General features: G+C 50.7%; 2 protein-coding genes across 2 annotated transcripts in view; both read right to left on the reverse strand.

The window, feature by feature from the left end:
- mapk8ip1b (mitogen-activated protein kinase 8 interacting protein 1b) overlaps positions 1-9,521 on the reverse strand; it is a 29,638-nt gene extending 20,117 nt beyond the window's left edge. The window contains exon 1 of the mRNA XM_084682324.1: positions 9,391-9,521. Within this exon, the coding sequence (XP_084538450.1) occupies positions 9,391-9,479 (89 nt within the window). The 5' untranslated portion in view covers positions 9,480-9,521. The remainder of the gene's footprint in view (positions 1-9,390) is intronic.
- A 6,026-nt stretch (positions 9,522-15,547) lies between these two features.
- LOC146246481 (achaete-scute homolog 1b-like) lies at positions 15,548-16,775 on the reverse strand. The gene is made up of 2 exons (XM_084682711.1): positions 16,035-16,775; positions 15,548-15,898 (listed from the first exon to the last, which is right to left on the reverse strand). The coding sequence occupies exons 1-2, from the start codon at positions 16,649-16,651 to the stop codon at positions 15,892-15,894; spliced, it is 624 nt and encodes a 207-aa protein (XP_084538837.1). The 5' UTR covers positions 16,652-16,775; the 3' UTR covers positions 15,548-15,891.
- Between the last annotated feature and the right edge of the window lie 671 nt (positions 16,776-17,446).

Consider the following 17,446-nt stretch of genomic DNA (forward strand, 5'->3'; position numbering starts at 1 on the left):
TTTTATTCAAATTGTGACCCCAAGAATCGATTTTAATCGAACCTCGAGGTACCAAAAGATTCCCACCACCACCATGCTACTATGTAGAATATCCCAACATGCATATCCATATAGCTAGCTTAGCATATCCACACATGTTGTGGGATATGCAGGGATGTAACGATATACTCAGCCCACAATTCGATACAAAACACAAGTCCAGGTTCACAATAAACTTCTGCAATTTTCTTGCAAATTTGCTAAATGTTCGAAAGTTTCAAAATGAACTCAAAATCTAAATTAGATAAGGCCCTCTGCTGTTTAAAAAGTGAATCGCAATTCATTTTTCATCTCTTCGATTTCAACTGTCCCATGCTTGTGTCACGAATGAATCATTCCACCATGTATGGTTCCATTCCTAATATCCACAAAACTAAACACTGCTACGTCAGATACTGTCTGCTTCCTGTCACATGACAACATGTCTGCTGCCCTATGGTTGTCCTCCATGATCAGCAGCTGCAACAACAGGCTGTTTCTAAGATGGAGGGAAGGAGGGAGGGAGAAGGGTGAAGAGGGAGGGGGGTGAAGAGGGAGGAAGGGAGACACATCTGTTCATCACAATAATGTGCCTTTGTAGAAAGAGGGAGAGGCGGAAGGAGGGAGGGAGAGGATGAGAGAGAGAAGAGGAGGATGAGAGAGAATTGCAAAAGGAGAGACACAGTTCTGTCCCAAGTGAGCGATGACACCTGAGAGGAGGAAGGGCAATGTCTGACACACTGACAACACGGGTGTGACATGTGACATGAACTCGCCAATCCCTGCAGATCTGTAGTTAGCTGCCTGGTGCATGGTAGCAGGGTGTGTAGTTAGCTGCCTGGTGCATGGTAGCAGGGTGTGTAGTTAGCTGCCTGGTGCATGGTAGCAGGGTGTGTAGTTAGCTGCCTGGTGCATGGTAGCAGGGTGTGTAGTTAGCTGCCTGGTGCATGGTAGCAGGGTGTGTAGTTAGCTGCCTGGTGCATGGTAGCAGGGTGTGTAGTTAGCTGCCTGGTGCATGGTAGCAGGGTGTGTAGTTAGCTGCCTGGTGCATGGTAGCAGGGTGTGTAGTTAGCTGCCTGGTGCATGGTAGCAGGGTGTGTAGTTAGCTGCCTGGTGCATGGTAGCAGGGTGTGTAGTTAGCTGCCTGGTGCATGGTAGCAGGGTGTGTAGTTAGCTGCTTGGTGCATGGTAGCAGGGTGTGTAGTTAGCTGCCTGGTGCATGGTAGCAGGGTGTGTAGTTAGCTGCTTGGTGCATGGTAGCAGGGTGTGTAGTTAGCTGCCTGGTGCATGGTAGCAGGGTGTGTAGTTAGCTGCTTGGTGCATGGTAGCAGGGTGTGTAGTTAGCTGCCTGGTGCATGGTAGCAGGGTGTGTAGTTAGCTGCCTGGTGCATGGTAGCAGGGTGAATCGCTGCTCCCTCCTCACTGGGCTGGGGTGAACAGCTGGGTTCTAGGTTTTTTATTTATTTAGAGCAAGCGAGAGACAGTTCAATGATGATTTCTGATAGACAGGCTCTGGAAACCGAGAGAACAAGTAACAGTCTTGGTGAGAGAGTAACACAGCGCACGTCCTGATAGCGTCCCTGAATTGAGTTTTTGCAGGTAGGGATGTCTGCATACATTGTGAAAAGAAAATAAGTGCCAATGGAAAGAATCATAAGAGCATGTAGTTAAACAAATTACAATTAAACAACATTAACTTCGAGAGTGCAAGAGTGTAGGCCTTCCTATAGGAAAGTAAGCAACAATAATATAATTCACAGCGAGTACAAGTAGTTAAATCAGTTACAATTATCAGTTACAAATGCAACAAGTCCCTCATGTAAATGTAGTATTATAATGATTATTATTTTGAGCTGGTAAACCGAATGCAATTACTGCAAATTAATGGACGAGATGGCGGTGAAGGCATAGGGAAGTTTTCTGCCGAGTTATTGATAGTTGTATCGACCAGTCAGAAGCATTACCCCCCTCCCTCTCTTTCTCTATTTGTACCAAAGCTTTGGTAGGTATGGGAGGAGCAAGTTGGCTCATCATAAAACGTTATTTGTTATCATGTATATTTATTTTTTTCGAAAATATAAACACAGGTAGGCTAACAATTTTGTCTTGTGAAAAAGGTACAAGCTAACAGACGTTCTCCTTGGAATTTTACTAAAATCACGTTCAGTATAATTAGCTAACATCTTTCCTTTTCTAAGGAAACCTTTTAAGGGATTCTGAGCAACGCCCTCTCGCACATCCCATAGTTAAGGAGAACTTAAGCCGTAAGTGTAGGGAGTAAGCGGAGTAGGGGAGAGGGAAGAAAGGGCTGGAGGAGGGAGGGAGACATAAAACACCAGGACAGGGTGACCCTTCTTCTGCCGCAATGCACTCTGGGTAGGGTGGGAAGGGGGCACACTCACACCTAGAATAAATCAATCAGATGTTTCAAAAACTCAGCACAAGAAACAGTCACACTGGATAATAATAATAAAAACTCAAATGCTGTGTTTAATTTACACTCAGAGCGCTAGATGGTGACATTGTTGTGGAGATCTCAGAGCACAAAACGGTGACATTGTTGTGGAGATCTCAGAGTGCGAGAAGATATGGAGAGTTGGTGATGGAGAGATGTTCTCTCTGCATGTTTGTGTTTAAAGTGCAACTTAAATGATCAGTTACAGCTGCATCCCCTTCAATAAGGCGGTGGATCCATATTCATTTTGGGATACAAATGCTCAAAGTGATGCATAAACAATGTATATAAGCAATTGAATTGCTGTATAAGACATGAATTATAATACACAACCCAACTTGACTAACTGACCTCTAGGAGCAAACAGACCTGCTGTTAAACCACTAAATAATCAACACACTAGGAAGGACTGATCAGAACCTGGAACTGGACTGATGGTTTCAGACCTGAGGGGCTTAGCTAAAACAAAAGAGGTTTTATATGTTACTCACTCTTTCCAGAGAGAGAGGATGAGGAGAAACAGAGGCAAGAGAAGTAGAATGATGCTAAAACAGTACAGGGGGATTTGAACCTGTGAGTTCTTGAAAGGTTCTAATCACCAAGCTGTTTTTAACCTATGAGAGAACAGCTTCCATTTCTGTGAGGTCCAGATACACAACAACGCAATCAGTCTTGATTCAATGACCCCCCTCCCCACACAGTCATGTCTTATATGCCACTATACACCAAACACGGCAAGACAACAAACTGATAGAGCCAGCCAGGAAGCCCTCCATACCCCCTGCTGCCCCCCTCCAAGCCCCCTCCATCCCCCACCCATCCTCCTTCCCCCTATTGCCCCTCCATGCCCCCTCCATCTCCCCTCCATCCTTTTTCCCCCTATTGCCCCTCCATGCCCCCTCCATCTCCCCGCCATCCTCCTGCCCCATAACTCCCTCCTCCAGTCCACAGCCTAATGCAGGAGTCCTGTGACATCCCACAAGCATTCGGATACTTCTGCTTCACATATCTTTCTCCTTCTCTCTCCTTCTCTTTTTCTATCTTTCTCCCTTCTCTTTTTCTATCTCTCTCCCTTCTCCTTTCTCTCCATCTCTCTCCGTCTCTCTCCCTCCCTGTGTCTCTCACGGTTGTGCATGCTCCGTGCTTCAAGGGCATCCCGGTCCGACGCAGCACCATGCAGAGACGACGGGGAGCAGCACATCGACAGCACCACCGTAACACGCGGACACACACACAAGGTCAAAGCACTGAGTTTCTGGCTGCTAGGAGGACAGAAGAGAGATATCCTACCATTTCTCCCACTGGTCCTCCATCCACCCCTCTCCTTCTTCCCCTCCGGAGTCCATGCTGCGAGTGAACCACGGAGGAGAGGAGGGGAGGAGGAGGTAGAGAGAGGGGAGGAGGAGGTAGAGAGGGGGGAGAGGGGAGGAGGATGCTCAGCTGGGTCAATGGGACGAGGAGCCTGATTCGCTGCTTCTGTTCGCTTCTGTTCTGCGTGTTGCTCGAGGACCGTTCGCAAGACGAGAACCAGGAGAGGAGAACCAGGAGAGGAGAACCAGGACAGGAGAACCAAGAGACACAGCTGGAGCAGAGGGATATAGATATATATATCTTTCCTCCTCTGCCTGCCTCTCTGCTGTAGACAGGTAGCAGACAGGCTGGAGGAAAGGGTAGTAAACCGGCTGGAGAAGAGGGATATTGTGTTACCCTCCTCTGCTTGCACTGGAGCAAGTCTACGATTTACTACAGCACAGAGTTGCTGACAGCAGAAGAGAGGAGAGGAGGAGAGGGAGAGAGAGGAGGGGGAGGGAGATAGAGGAAGGAGAGAGAGGAGGGGGAGGGAGAGAGAAAGAAGGACAGATGAGACAGCAGGGTAGAGCGAGAGGAGGGAGAGAAAGGAGCCCAGCAACAAGAGCAGTCCTGTCTGCTTCATTATTAATGAGGCAGATCGATCATGCTCCGGTTATTGTCATCTCTGCTCTCTCTTTCCTTCTCTCTCCCTCTTCCTTCTCTCTCCCTCTCTCTTTCTCTCCCTCTCCTGTGATGGCAGATCACAGTCCTATTCTCACCTTCTCTCTGTTCCTCTTCCTCTCACTCTTTCCCTCCCTCTGTCTGTGAACACACTAGAATCTCCAGAACAGTTATGGTGTGACTGTGTGTGTGTGTGTGTGTGGCCAGGACAGCCAAGGAGGAACAACTTATTTTTAGATGTCATTCACCACCTTGGAGAGAACCCACTACAGTGTGTGTGTGTGTGTGTGTGCGTGTGCATGCGTTTGTGTGTGTGCGTGTCTGCCTGTGCATGCACATGTGTGTGTGTGTGTGCGTGTGCATGCGTGTGTGTATGAGAATGCGTGTGCGTGTGTGCTCACAAGCACTAAGAGGAGAGCATCTCTAACCAGAGCATGCAGCACAGTAAGGGACTGTGATTAATAAAACATGTACTCACAACAGGAGAGGAAGCTCACAGGAAACCTGAACACACACGACATCACAACTCCACATTCACACGCGTGTGGACAATTGTAAACACTGCTAGCCTGTTAGCTTCTGCTACTAGCCAGTTAGCCTGTTAGCATCCACTGCTAGCCTGTGAGCCTCTGCTGCTAGCCAGTTAGCCTGTTAGCGTCCACTGCTAGCCTGTTAGCCTATGCTGCTTGCCTGTGACTCTGCTGCTAGCCAGTTAGACAGGTGTGTTTGACAGGTATTTGCTGTTGGACCACAGTGCACCTCTCTGATCCAACTTCCCTTAGCCTTTGACTCCCACTGTGAAGGCAGATGGGAGGAGGGGCGAGCTGGGGGGAGGATGGGGGGAGGATGGGGGAGGATGGAAGGAGCAGGGGTCTCCTGGCAACGCTCACTGGCCATGGCAACCAACACATGGCCATAAGGCCCGCCCGGGCAACCAGCAAACCCCTGCGGTGCTGACACACACTGCAGAGGAAACACATCCTCCTCCACGTGTGGGCACGTGTGTGTGTGTACATGTGTGTGTTTGTTTGTGTGTGTGACACACACGCAAGCATACACACACCAGCCAGCAAACATACACACACATAATGAGCTGATGCACTCTGACAGAATCCAAAATATTTTCACCTCAGAAATATCACCCAAGCCAGAGGAGAGAGGGAAGGAGGTGAGGAAGGAGGGGTGGAAGGGTGTAGGGTAAGTGGGGAAGAGGGAAGGAGGGGTGGAAGGAGGGGTGGAAGGGTGTAGGGTAAGTGGGGAAGAGGGAAGGAGGGGTGGAAGGGTGTAGGGTAAGTGGGGAAGAGGGAAGGAGGGGTGGAAGGAGGGGTGGAAGGGTGTAGGGTAAGTGGGGAAGAGGGAAGGAGGTGAGGAAGGAGGGGTGGAAGGGTGTAGGGTAAGTGGGGAGGAGGGAAGGAGGGGTGGAAGGGTGTAGGGTAAGTGGGGAAGAGGGAAGGAGGGGTGGAAGGGTGTAGGGTAAGTGGGGAAGAGGGAAGGAGGTGAGGAAGGAGGGGTGGAAGGGTTAGGGTAAGTGGGGAAGAGGGAAGGAGGGGTGGAAGGGTTAGGGTAAGTGGGGAAGAGGGAAGGAGGGGTGGAAGGGTGTAGGGTAAGTGGGGAAGAGGGAAGGAGGGGTGGAAGGGTGTAGGGTAAGTGGGGAAGAGGGAAGGAGGGGTGGAAGGGTGTAGGGTAAGTGGGGAAGAGGGAAGGAGGGTGGAAGGGTGTAGGGTAAGTGGGGAAGAGGGAAGGAGGTGAGGAATACATTTTTAAAAAGTGTTATTTCTGGGGAAAAATTGGGTCACACTTTACTAGAACCTACCTTCTACATCCATCACTGTGATACAGCTCTTTGAGAGTCCCTCACTATGACTAGCAACTAAGCCTCACTACGACTAGCTAGCCTCACTACGACCAGCTAGCCTCACTACGACCAGCTAACCTCACTACGACCAGCTAGCTTGAGACATCTCTAATGGTCTACCAATGAAGCAGCAGTAAGTAAATGTGCCCATGGAGCCAGGAACAGTCCAGTAACTCCTCAGTTTCTGAGGTTGTGGTGAGACCATGTTCCTGGAGTCAGACAGGTGCAGTAGGGATTCTGGTTACATTTATCCATATTGTTTTGACTGTGCAAACTGTGTTCAACAGTTCAATGTGGGTATTTTAAAAAGTAAATGTTTGTCAACATGTTTGCCCCCCCTGGCCTCCCCCCCTCCCCTCAGTGACACCAGTTCCATCTGAGGAGGAGGTCTGGTGGTAGGAGAGGGTCTGGTGGTAGGAGAGGGTCTGGTGGTAGGAGAGGGTCTGGTGGTAGGAGAAGGTCTGGTGGTAGGAGAGGAGAGGGTGGTAGGAGAGGAGAGGGTGGTAGGAGAGGAGAGGGTGGTAGGAGAGGAGAGGGTGGTAGGAGAGGTGATTTGAGGCAGCAGAGTCAGGATGACTACTCTCCTAGACTTATGAATGCTGTACAAGAGCACTCTCTCTCCCTCTCTCTCGTAATTCTCTCTCCCTCTCTCTTCCTACCTCTCTCTACCTCCCTCTCTCTCCATCTCATTTTCTCTCTCCTTCTATGCTTCTCTCCCTCTCCCTCCCCCCTTCACAGCCCCTCTGCTGGGATTCATTAAATCGACAGGCTGCAGGACTCTCCATCACTGTTAAAGCAACGTGTGTGTGTGTGTGTGCACGCGCATGCGTTTGTGAGAGACAGAGAGAGGGTGGGTGTGAAGGAGAGGGGGCTGTGTGAGGGGGGGGGGGGTTGAGGGGGAGGGGAGATATTCTAGGAGAAACAGCACGCATCAGCAAAACAGAGCAAGCAGTAAATGATCAGCAGGAAGGGGATCGAGACCAATCACTGACCTGTGTGTCCAGCCCAGACAGACTGACAGCATAAATACCTTTAACACTCTCTCTCTCTCTCTCTCTCTCTCTCTCTCTCTCTCTCTCTCTCTCTCTCTCTCTCTCTCTCTCTCTCTCTCTCTCTCTCTCTCTCTCTCTCACTCTAACTCACTTTGCATCCCTCTCTCTTTCTGTATCTCTCTGCATCTCTCTCGGCATCTCTCTCTTTCTGAATCTCTCTGCATCTCTCTCGGCATCTCTCTCTTTCTGAATCTCTCTCTCTCTCTGCATCTCTCTCGGCATCTCTCTCTTTCTGAATCTCTCTGCATCTCTCTCGGCATCTCTCTCTTTCTGAATCTCTCTCTCTCTGCAACTCTCTTTGCATCTCTCTCTTTCTGAATATTTCTCTCTCTGCATCTCTCTCTCTCTCTCTCTCTGCATCTCTCTCTATCTCTTCATCTCTCTCTATCTCTGCATCTCTCTCTCTCTCTGCATCTCTCTCTATCTCTTCATCTCTCTCTTTCTCTGCATCTCTCTCTCTCTCTCTGCATCTCTCTCCGCATATTGAGGTGCTGTGCTGACTATCAGAGAGAGAGAGAGAGAGAGAGAGAGAGAGAGAGAGAGAGAGAGAGAGAGAGAGAGAGAGAGAGAGAGAGAGAGAGAGAGAGAGAGAGAGAGAGAGAGAGAGAGAGAGAGAGAGAGAGCAGTGACTGGATATTCTGGACAGCATCTCTCTGCCTCAAAATCAAAAGGCATGACAGATTCCCAGGGGGTGTTCCACAGTTCAAAGTCTTCTCTCTCACACACACACACAGTTTCAGTCTCTCTCTCTGTCACACACACACTCTCTCTGTCACACACTATCTCTCTCTCCCTTTCATCATTTGTTTTTCTTTCCATGGCCCTGTAACACTGCTTCTCTTTCAGCTACACAGCAACACTCACAGTCCCAACATCCACACACTGAACACCACCTACCATGATGCTGCATGGCAACACTTTACATGAAGGTTACATGAACTACCATGTAACTACACAGAAACAATTGAGGGAGGTTAACATTGCAAACCTTTTCACTGACAGTGTTTTGTCTGTTTACGGTACAACTGTGTCTGCTGTGGTAGAGCACGTCCTGACAGACATCACACTGTACAGCTAACTGACACTAGAACAGACTGGAGAGTGGGAGAGAGAGGGTGAGAGACACATGGAGAGGATGGTGGTACTGGAGAGAGGAGGGAGAGGGGGGAGAGAGACACAGGGAGAGGATGGTGGTACTGGAGAGAGGAGGGAGAGGGGGGAGAGAGACACAGGGAGAGGATGGTGGTACTGGAGAGAGGAGGGAGAGGGGGGAGAGAGACACAGGGAGAGGATGGTGGTACTGGAGAGAGGAGGGAGAGGGGGGAGAGAGACACAGGGAGAGGATGGTGGTACTGGAGAGAGGAGGGAGAGAGACACAGGGAGAGGATGGTGGTACTGAAGGGGGTTTGGGATGATAACAGCCCTCTCCATGCTCATTAGTGCCACTCTTAAACATGGCTGTTTTCCTCAAGCCCCAGTTTGTGTGAGTGGATAGGAAGAGGAAGAGGGGGTTGCACTACAATATGTTAGTGTGATATACTATTGGATATAATCCTGATGTAAATCGTTTATAAGAATTACTTTTATTAAAATGTATTGGGAGTAAATCCCTTAAACAGATCTATTCTACACATCCACCTGTGGCCAGTATGCTGTTGCAATTGTACGGTTGACAGATGACCGCACATTTGTGGCTTTACAACAACTCCTCAATCACACACGCTCCGTCCGCGCGCTAGACGCCGGTGACAAGACAGCCAGACACGCCCTGAACCACATGTGACAACAACAAAACACCCCACACTCGTTTAACCGTTACCGTCCGTCGGTACCGTCCACAATACAAACGTAACCCTGCGGCAGACCCAGATCAGGCGCGTGCCCAGACAGGTGCGATCAACCAGCACCAGAATCCTGCCAACTGCAGCGGCAGGATCCCTGCTGCGATGCCAATGTCTCGCACGGCAAAATCTCAACGCAACGGATCACTTAGTAAACGGCGCAGGTGTGCTGTTTACCGCGGTAGAGACGGAGCTTACCTGAAACTGGCTGGCGAGTCAACCTGCACGCGGCGGCCGCTAGCCGAGCGGCCAGACGGCGACGGCTTACTCTTCTCTCTGTCTGCCATACCGGGGTTTCACTCATCCATTCGCTCCGGTAGCGGTGTCTGTGCCTCCCAGCTAAACCAGAAAGTGATCCAGCGATGCCGAGATATGAGGTTCCTCAGACGGGGGGTGGAGTGAGGGAGAGAGGAGCGGGAAGTCAATGGGACTCAACAGACAGCGCGTGTAAAATAATACACTACTTAATTATATATGAGCCAACACAATCCTAATCTTTACAGTACAGGATAAATCTTGATTTTCAACGATTTATTTGTGTTAGGCCTGGTTTAGGAATATTAAGTTGAGACGAAAAATGACAAATTATTTAGTGTTTAATTTAACGAAACACGTATCTTCTTTTGTTTAAATTACATTTTACGTGACTTTGTATTAATTTAGACGTTTTTATCCAAAGTGACATTTAAATGGTGTATGTAGACAGGGTTTACATTTACATTTAGTCATTTACAGCATAAGATCAAGGATCAGAAGTAAATCGTTAGTTGTTGAACCAGTAACATTACATTTTAAAAGTAGCTAAATTAATTGAGTTTGTTCGGAAAGTAAGTCATTTGTGTGTATGAATGAATGAATAGAACTGTTGATGTTAGTGGATATTTTAATCTTCCGCTGTAGGTACTGCACCACACAACAACACCCTGCAGATGGCGCTGAGCACCAGGTCAACACCAGTACAACACCGCCACCTAGCGGCCTGTAGCGGACCTCTGTCTCTTAGCGTGTGTAAATGTGAGACTGGAGAAGTGTGTGTGTGAGTCAGTAGCGGACTGGCCATCGGGAGAATCGGGAGAATTCCCGATGGGCCGAAGCACTTTTGGGCCGGCAGGGCCGCCGGCCCTCCGACCCATAATTTTTTACAACTAATAAAAATGTTGTAGAAGATTGAGCAACACGGTTTGCCGCCCCCCCCCCCCTTTCCCCCAGGCCGGTTGGTCTATTCCAAATGAACGTCTATTCAGCCCTTAGTGCCGTTTAGACACACAACAGTGATACTGACAGATCGAAAGTTAGCTAAAGAGACAATATACAGATGGAAAACCAGGTTAAGAAACGTAAACGTAGCCTAATTACCTTCACTAGACAATGTTTTACCAATTGGACCAACGGCTATGTTCGTTTGTTTTACATCAAGCTCAAAAAAACTACTTTCCGCTCAAATCAGCCAAAATAATTCGCTCGCGCTCTACGCGCGCTCGCATTAACCGTGGAAGTTCCAAATCATCACATCACGCACAGAAGTTGCATGCATTAGCAGGGCGCTCGCTGTGGTGGCATATACGGGACCGGTTCTGGTAGGGTGGTCTGGATCAAAGTCCAGGGCCTATTTTTACTCCCAGACCGTCCCTGGTGTGAGTATGTGAGTGTGACTCTCAGAGACAACCATCCACCCTCCGCCTCCACCCTCCCCCTACATCACTCCACCCCTCTACCCTCCACCCTCCCCCTCCACCCTCCCCCTACATCACTCCACCCCTCTACCCTCCACCCTCCCCCTACATCACTCCACCCTCCCCCTCCACCCTCCCCCTACATCACTCCACCCCTCTACCCTCCACCCTCCCCCTACATCACTCCACCCTCTCCCTCCACCCTCCCCCTACATCACTCCACCCCTCTACCCTCCACCCTCCCCCTACATCACTCCACCCCTCTACCCTCCACCCTCCCCCTACATCACTCCAGCCCTCTACCCTCCACCCTCCCCCTACATCACTCCACCCCTCTACCCTCCACCCTCCCCCTACATCACTCCACCCTCCCCCTCCACCCTCCCCCTACATCACTCCACCCCTCTACCCTCCACCCTCCCCCTACATCACTCCACCCCTCTACCCTCCACCCTCCCCCTACATCACTCAACCCCTCTACCCTCCACCCTCCCCCTACATCACTCCACCCCTCTACCCTCCACCCTCCTCCTACATCACTCCACCCCTCTACCCTCCACCTACATCACTCCACCCCTCTACCCTCCACCCTCCCCCTACATCACTCCACCCCTCTACCCTCCACCCTCCTCCTACATCACTCCACCCCTCTACCCTCCACCCTCCCCCTACATCACTCCACCCTCCCCCTCCACCCTTCCCCTACATCACTCCACCCCTCTACCCTCCACCCTCCCCCTACATCACTCCACCCCTCTACCCTCCACCCTCCCCCTACATCACTCCACCCCTCTACCCTCCACCCTCCTCCTACATCACTCCACCCCTCTACCCTCCACCCTCCTCCTACATCACTCCACCCCTCTACCCTCCACCCTCCTCCTACATCACTCCACCCCTCTACCCTCCCCCTCCACCCTCCCCCTACATCACTCCAGCCCTCTACCCTCCACCTCTCCAGGGCAGGTCCTGATCAGAGAGGGCCCCCCTGTCCCCCAGCAGAACACAAGCCCCTCCCCTCTCTGCTGAGGGGCGGCGGGGCTGCGTTTGATTGGCCCACGGGGGAACGCTGTGTCCTTTCAGCGGACGTGTGATTCAGTCATTCTCCACAGCTGCAGCTGGCCTCAAACCCTGAGGAATGAACACACACACAATTTCTCTCCCTGTCACACACACACACACACTCTTCCTGACCCAAGCACACTTCAGAAGTGCTCCACTAGTTATTCAGAAGTGCTCCACTAGTTATTCAGAAGTGCTCCACTAGTTATTCTCTTCCTCTCTCCTGCTGCTGTCAGAAAGAGAGAGAAAGAAACAGGCAGAAATAAAGGGAGTGAGAGAAAGACAGGGGAGAGAGGGAGAGGCAGAGGGAGAGAGAGACAGGCAGACAGACAGAGGGAGAGAGAGAAAGACAGGTAGTGAGAGACTAAAAAACAGAACTGAGAAAGCGGGGTCTTTCTTAATGAAAGTCCTTTGTTAAGCCCAGGAAAGCGAAGGTATGTTTATTAGATTTCTCTCTCTCTCTCTCTCTCTCTCTCTCTCTCTCTCTCTCTCTCTCTCTCTCTCTCTCTCTCTCTCTCACTGATGGAGCGAAGGCTGACTTTAGCAGAAGACACACCAGTGCCCTGGTCGTTCACCCCAGCTCAAAGGAGCCTTCTCAACATGGGCTGATAGATGAGCTGAAGATGATCTCATTATTTCATTTGTTAATTATCGCCCTTGGAGACAGGGTCCTGGGGTCCAGGATGGGTGACCCCCTGGCCGTCCTGGAAGCTGAGGGCTGAGGACCGGTCTCATTCCTGCAGAGGGAGAAAGGATGCCGGGACAAAGGTAATTTGATTGTGCCTGTGGTCCATATGGCACCAGCAGGCTGGGACGGCTCAACAGGAGCCTGGGGCCCCAGGCCAGCCTGCACAATGGCCCCCTCCACCCCTGCCCCCTCCATCCACCCCTGCCCCCTCCACCCACCCCTGCCTAAACAAACAGGCTGGATCTGGTTAGTGGGAGACTGGCCGACAGGACAATGCAGGGAGAGGAGCTGACCCTCGGCTAACACTGCCAAGCACGCGGCCGTTCTCCCAGCCTCCCCCCCAGCCTCCCTCCCAGCCTCTCCCTCTTCCTCCCCCTCAGCCTCTCCCTCAGCCTCTCCCCCAGCTTCTCCCCCAGCTTCTCCCCCAGCCTCCCCCCCAGCCTCCCCCCCAGCCTCTCCCCCAGCCTCCCCCCCAGCCTCCCCCTGCACCTTCTCCCCCAGCCTCTCCCCCAGCCTCTCCCCCAGCTTCTCCCCCAGCTTCTCCCCCAGCCTCCCCCCCAGCCTCCCCCCCAGCCTCCCCCTGCACCTTCTCCCCCAGCCTCTCCCCCAGCCTCTCCCCAAGCCTCTCCCCCAGCCTCTCCCCCAGCCTCTCCCCCAGCCTCTCCCCCAGCCTCTCCCCCAGCCTCTCCCCCAGCCTCCCCTGCAGCCTGCTCGCTGCAGATAAGAACCTGTTTGCGGTAGAAAGTTGCCATTTTTCTGCCAGATTAAACTCCATCCTGCCGTCTCCTTTCAGAAGGCTTTTAAAAACTCTGCTTGTCTGAAAAAAAAGCCTCTGCTTGTCAACTTTCACAGAGCTGCGCGTTGAAAAGCAGAGATTCAGTGATAGTGCGCTGAAAGGAGATTAAGGGGGGCTGAATGCGTGCAGCCAGTTTAGACTGGGAAAAAGGCTGTGGATGAAACCTGATGAATATGTAACTGATATGACCTTTGACCAGTTACCCCAGAAAGAGACTGGTCAGTTTCTTCAGAGAGAGACTGGTCAGTTATCCCAGAGAGACACTGGTCAGTTACCTCAGAGAGAGACTGGTCAGTTACCCCAGAAATAGACTGGTCAGTTTCTTCAGAGAGACACTGGTCAGTTACCTCAGAGAGAGACTGGTCAGTTACCCCAGCGAGACACTGGTCAGTTACCCCAGCGAGACACTGGTCAGTTACCCCAGCGAGACACTGGTCAGTTACCTCAGAGAGAGACTGGTCAGTTACCTCAGAGAGAGACTCCTCAAAGAGCCTCTTCCATGCAGAGCAAACAAGGACGCAGCAGGGCTGGGGGTGGACATGGGGAGAGCTGTCCCATTCCACTGGGATCTGGGGGGGGCGGGGGGGGGGGTATCAATCAACCCACGTGAAAAGAGGGATTAAGCTGGAGGAAGGAGAGGATGCCTCGTTAAAGGGAGAAAGGCCGGAGAGTGATGTCATGTTGGTGAGTCTGGATCAAACAGGCTGCGTCTGGATTCAGCTCTGACGCGTGGAGACAGGTACCGCAGCAGGTTCAAATCTTCACCTCTGGTTCAAAGATAAATGAAATTAATAAAAATGAATACACACTTCACTGGTAGTAGAATTCCAACCCAACCTAACAGGGAAGGATGGCGAAGTAAAGTCAGCTACAAAGCCCAGTGAACCATAACTATTACAAGCAGATTCCTCTAGAACAGCATTGTGTTTCCTAACTTTCTCGCTAGTTAGTTGATAGTTTCTTGTTATTTCAATTTTTTGAACAGTTTTAAGTCCTGAAGTGCATATAACCTCACTGTCTCCCCCTGTCTCTCTCTCCCTCTCTCTCTCCCTGTCTCTCTCTCTCCCTGTCTCTCTCTCTGCCTTCTATGAGTCTGGTGCATGGATGAAGGGATCACATTCAAACATGGATGCCAGAGATGGCCACGCCCACTCTCACTCACAGCCAGTCAGCTCAGCTCTTGGTGGCAGGAGAGGATGAAAAGGTCTTGAACCACAAACAGCTTTTGTGTTGCCTGCAGCTCTCCCTATTCACAAGCCTGGAGGAGGAGGGGCAGGGGGAAGGAGGAGGGGCAGGGGGAGGAGGCAGGGGAGGCAGGGGGAGGAAGAGGCAGGAGGAGGCTGAAGGGGGGAGGCACGGGAAGGCTGGGGGGGAGGCAGGGGGAGGAGGAGAGGCAGGAGGCTGAAGGGGGGAGGCAGGGGAAGGCTTAGAGTAGAGGCTGAGGGGAGAGGCTGAGAGTAAAGGCTGAGGGGAGAGGCTGAGGAAAGAGGCCGAGGAGAGAGGCTGAGGAAAGAGGCTGAGGGGAGAGGCTGAGGGGAGAGGCTGAGAGTAGAGGCTGAGGAAAGAGGCTGAGGGGAGAGGCTGAGGAGAGAGGCTGAGGAGAGAGGCTGAGGGGAGAGGCTGAGAGTAGAGGACAAGAAGAAAGTAGAGTAGAGGCTGAGAGGCCGGTGTGCTGAAGGAGGCGTGTCGTGAAGCCAAACCCAGGAGCCACAAAGGCTAATGCAAATATTCCGAACCCCCCCTTAACAGACCAGTGGAGGGGGAGGAGTCAGGCTTGCTGAAGTTCAAGCTCCATTCATAAGATCATCAATACACACAAACACCAAAATTCACCCTCCATCCTACAGCCACACACGTTCCAAAGGGACAAGTACTCTCTTCCATGCTTCAACCTCAAAGGATATGTAATCAAAACCTTTTTTGAACAAAGTCATTGAAGTCCACAGTCTCAACTGCTCAGAACAGAAACTCTGATCAGCTAATTGGATTCTTGACGATTATCTGCTCTCATTCAGAGCTTCTGTGGTTCTGCAAAGAAGCAGCTCCCACACGAACAAAACTTCTAGCAACTGTTTCTTGTCTACTTGTTAATCTGTCACACACAAGTTTAAAATATGAACACAAAATACACACGAATAGTTTTATAAATAGAAAAAAACTTTATTAAACCTACGTTGTATAAAAGTACAAAAAATAACCTCTGAAATCGCATATTTACATGTTTGTCCAAAAAGTAATGGACCAAGTACATATTTTACAAACCAAGTATCTGATGTAACTAAAGATAAAAGGTTCATCCTCGGCAATCTCAGTTTGGTGTTTGGCTCTCCTCAGCGTAAATAAATAATGTCCGCTGGTCTCGTGACGTAGTCCCATTTGTTTACTGCGTGTTTCTGACCTCTGTATGAAGCACCGCTGCATGAACGTCTTATTCCCCCGGTAGTGGGTGGAACACATGTATCTCTTTAAGACACTGTGATTCAGCACCTGTGATAGAGAAGAAAAAAACAATGTTAGGTACGTAGCATGCGACCCTTATTTACTAAATTGCGCTTTGCGTAGTTTAGTAAATAATCAATACTCAGTCAAGTATCGTAATGTTGAGATATGATCAGCTGCATACCTGTTGAACCAGGTGGAGAAATCTAGAAGGTCGTGTTCCTCGGATCCCAGGTGTTCGTGGTTACCGCCTTCCTCCGAGGAAGAGGAGGTAGATAGGGGAGACTCCGGTCCCGCTGAGCAGGTGCTTGATACGGTAACGGAGGGGGACGGAACGCTCCAGCCCTGAAACACCGCGGAAACTGCGTCGTTCTCGTCCAAGAGATGCTGGAGGGCTCGAATATACTCCACGGCCGAGCGCAGCGTCTCCACTTTGCTTAGCTTCCCGTTGCTGGCGGCCCCGCTGGGTACGTGCTGACGCAGAGTCTGGAAGCCTGCATTCACCTGCCTCACTCGATTTCTCTCTCGCTCGTTCCTTCTGACCACAGAAGAAGGGAGCTGTTGTTGCTGGGAGGACGGAAAGTTTAGTACGGTGACGTGTGTCCTCTTTTTGCAGCGGAAAAGCTGCGGGGAACCGGAGGGCTGTTTTTTCAGAAGTGTGGACAAACTTAGGTGCTGACCCGGTGCAGAGCTGTCCTGGCTGGATGCACGCAGCGCGACGTCACTGCCTGAGAGCCTGAGAGACAGCGCACATTGAGAGATGTTTCTACTTGAGGTTACAGTAGATGTCGTGGTTTCCATCTCGGGAGATTCTGCAGTTAAATGCGACGCCAAGTTTCGAAGCACAAAATTCGCAGTACGGTTCGTCGTCTTGTTAAACGGTGTTTGAAAGTTTAGAAATGTGACCGTTCGGGATGGATCTCTCCCTTTTAAACACGCGCCACCCCCTTCAGACCGACTCTCTTTTGAGGTCCACGATTTTGAGTCCAGCCCCGCTGTGTAATTCTTTGGCACGTCAGGTGCGCGAGCCGGGCGCGTGTCCTCCGCACTCCATAAAGCTAATTTCCATACCAATTATGGCGCATCGCGAGCTCATTGGCTGGTTCGAAGGAAGGCCGCGGCTGTCTTTTGTTCCGGTCTGAATCTCAGTTCAGCCTCGTCAGTGTTCATTCTTCTCCCTGGTTTAGATTTGTTCTCCTCTTGACAGTCTTCCTATGATACTGCTTCCAGCCTGCTTTTAAAGGCTTAGAAGAATGATTTTGTGTTTGGAGAAAGTGTGTTTATAAATGATACTGTCTGCAGAAAGGTGACAACTGACAGTACCAGAAACATAAAAGTCAGAAAGAGTTTAAAAGTCAAAAGGTCCCTTTTATTTACCATCGATATGTATGTTTGTAATCAACCTTTGTGTGGTATTCATATTTGTATCTCCCAATGTTTGTCAGTCTGATGGTCAGGCCCGCCCATAAGGGGGGAAAGCTTTCTGGGACCCATGGTGGGGGGGCTAGCCGCGATGCCAGCAATAATCATGTTCTTCTTAAATATTTAAAGAAATTATAACCAATTTATTTTAAACTGAAATACTCACCATTACTT

This window comes from Hypomesus nipponensis, chromosome 19 (assembly GCF_054491055.1).
Source record: "Hypomesus nipponensis isolate SF chromosome 19, ASM5449105v1, whole genome shotgun sequence".
Classification (NCBI taxonomy): Eukaryota; Metazoa; Chordata; class Actinopteri; order Osmeriformes; family Osmeridae; genus Hypomesus; species Hypomesus nipponensis.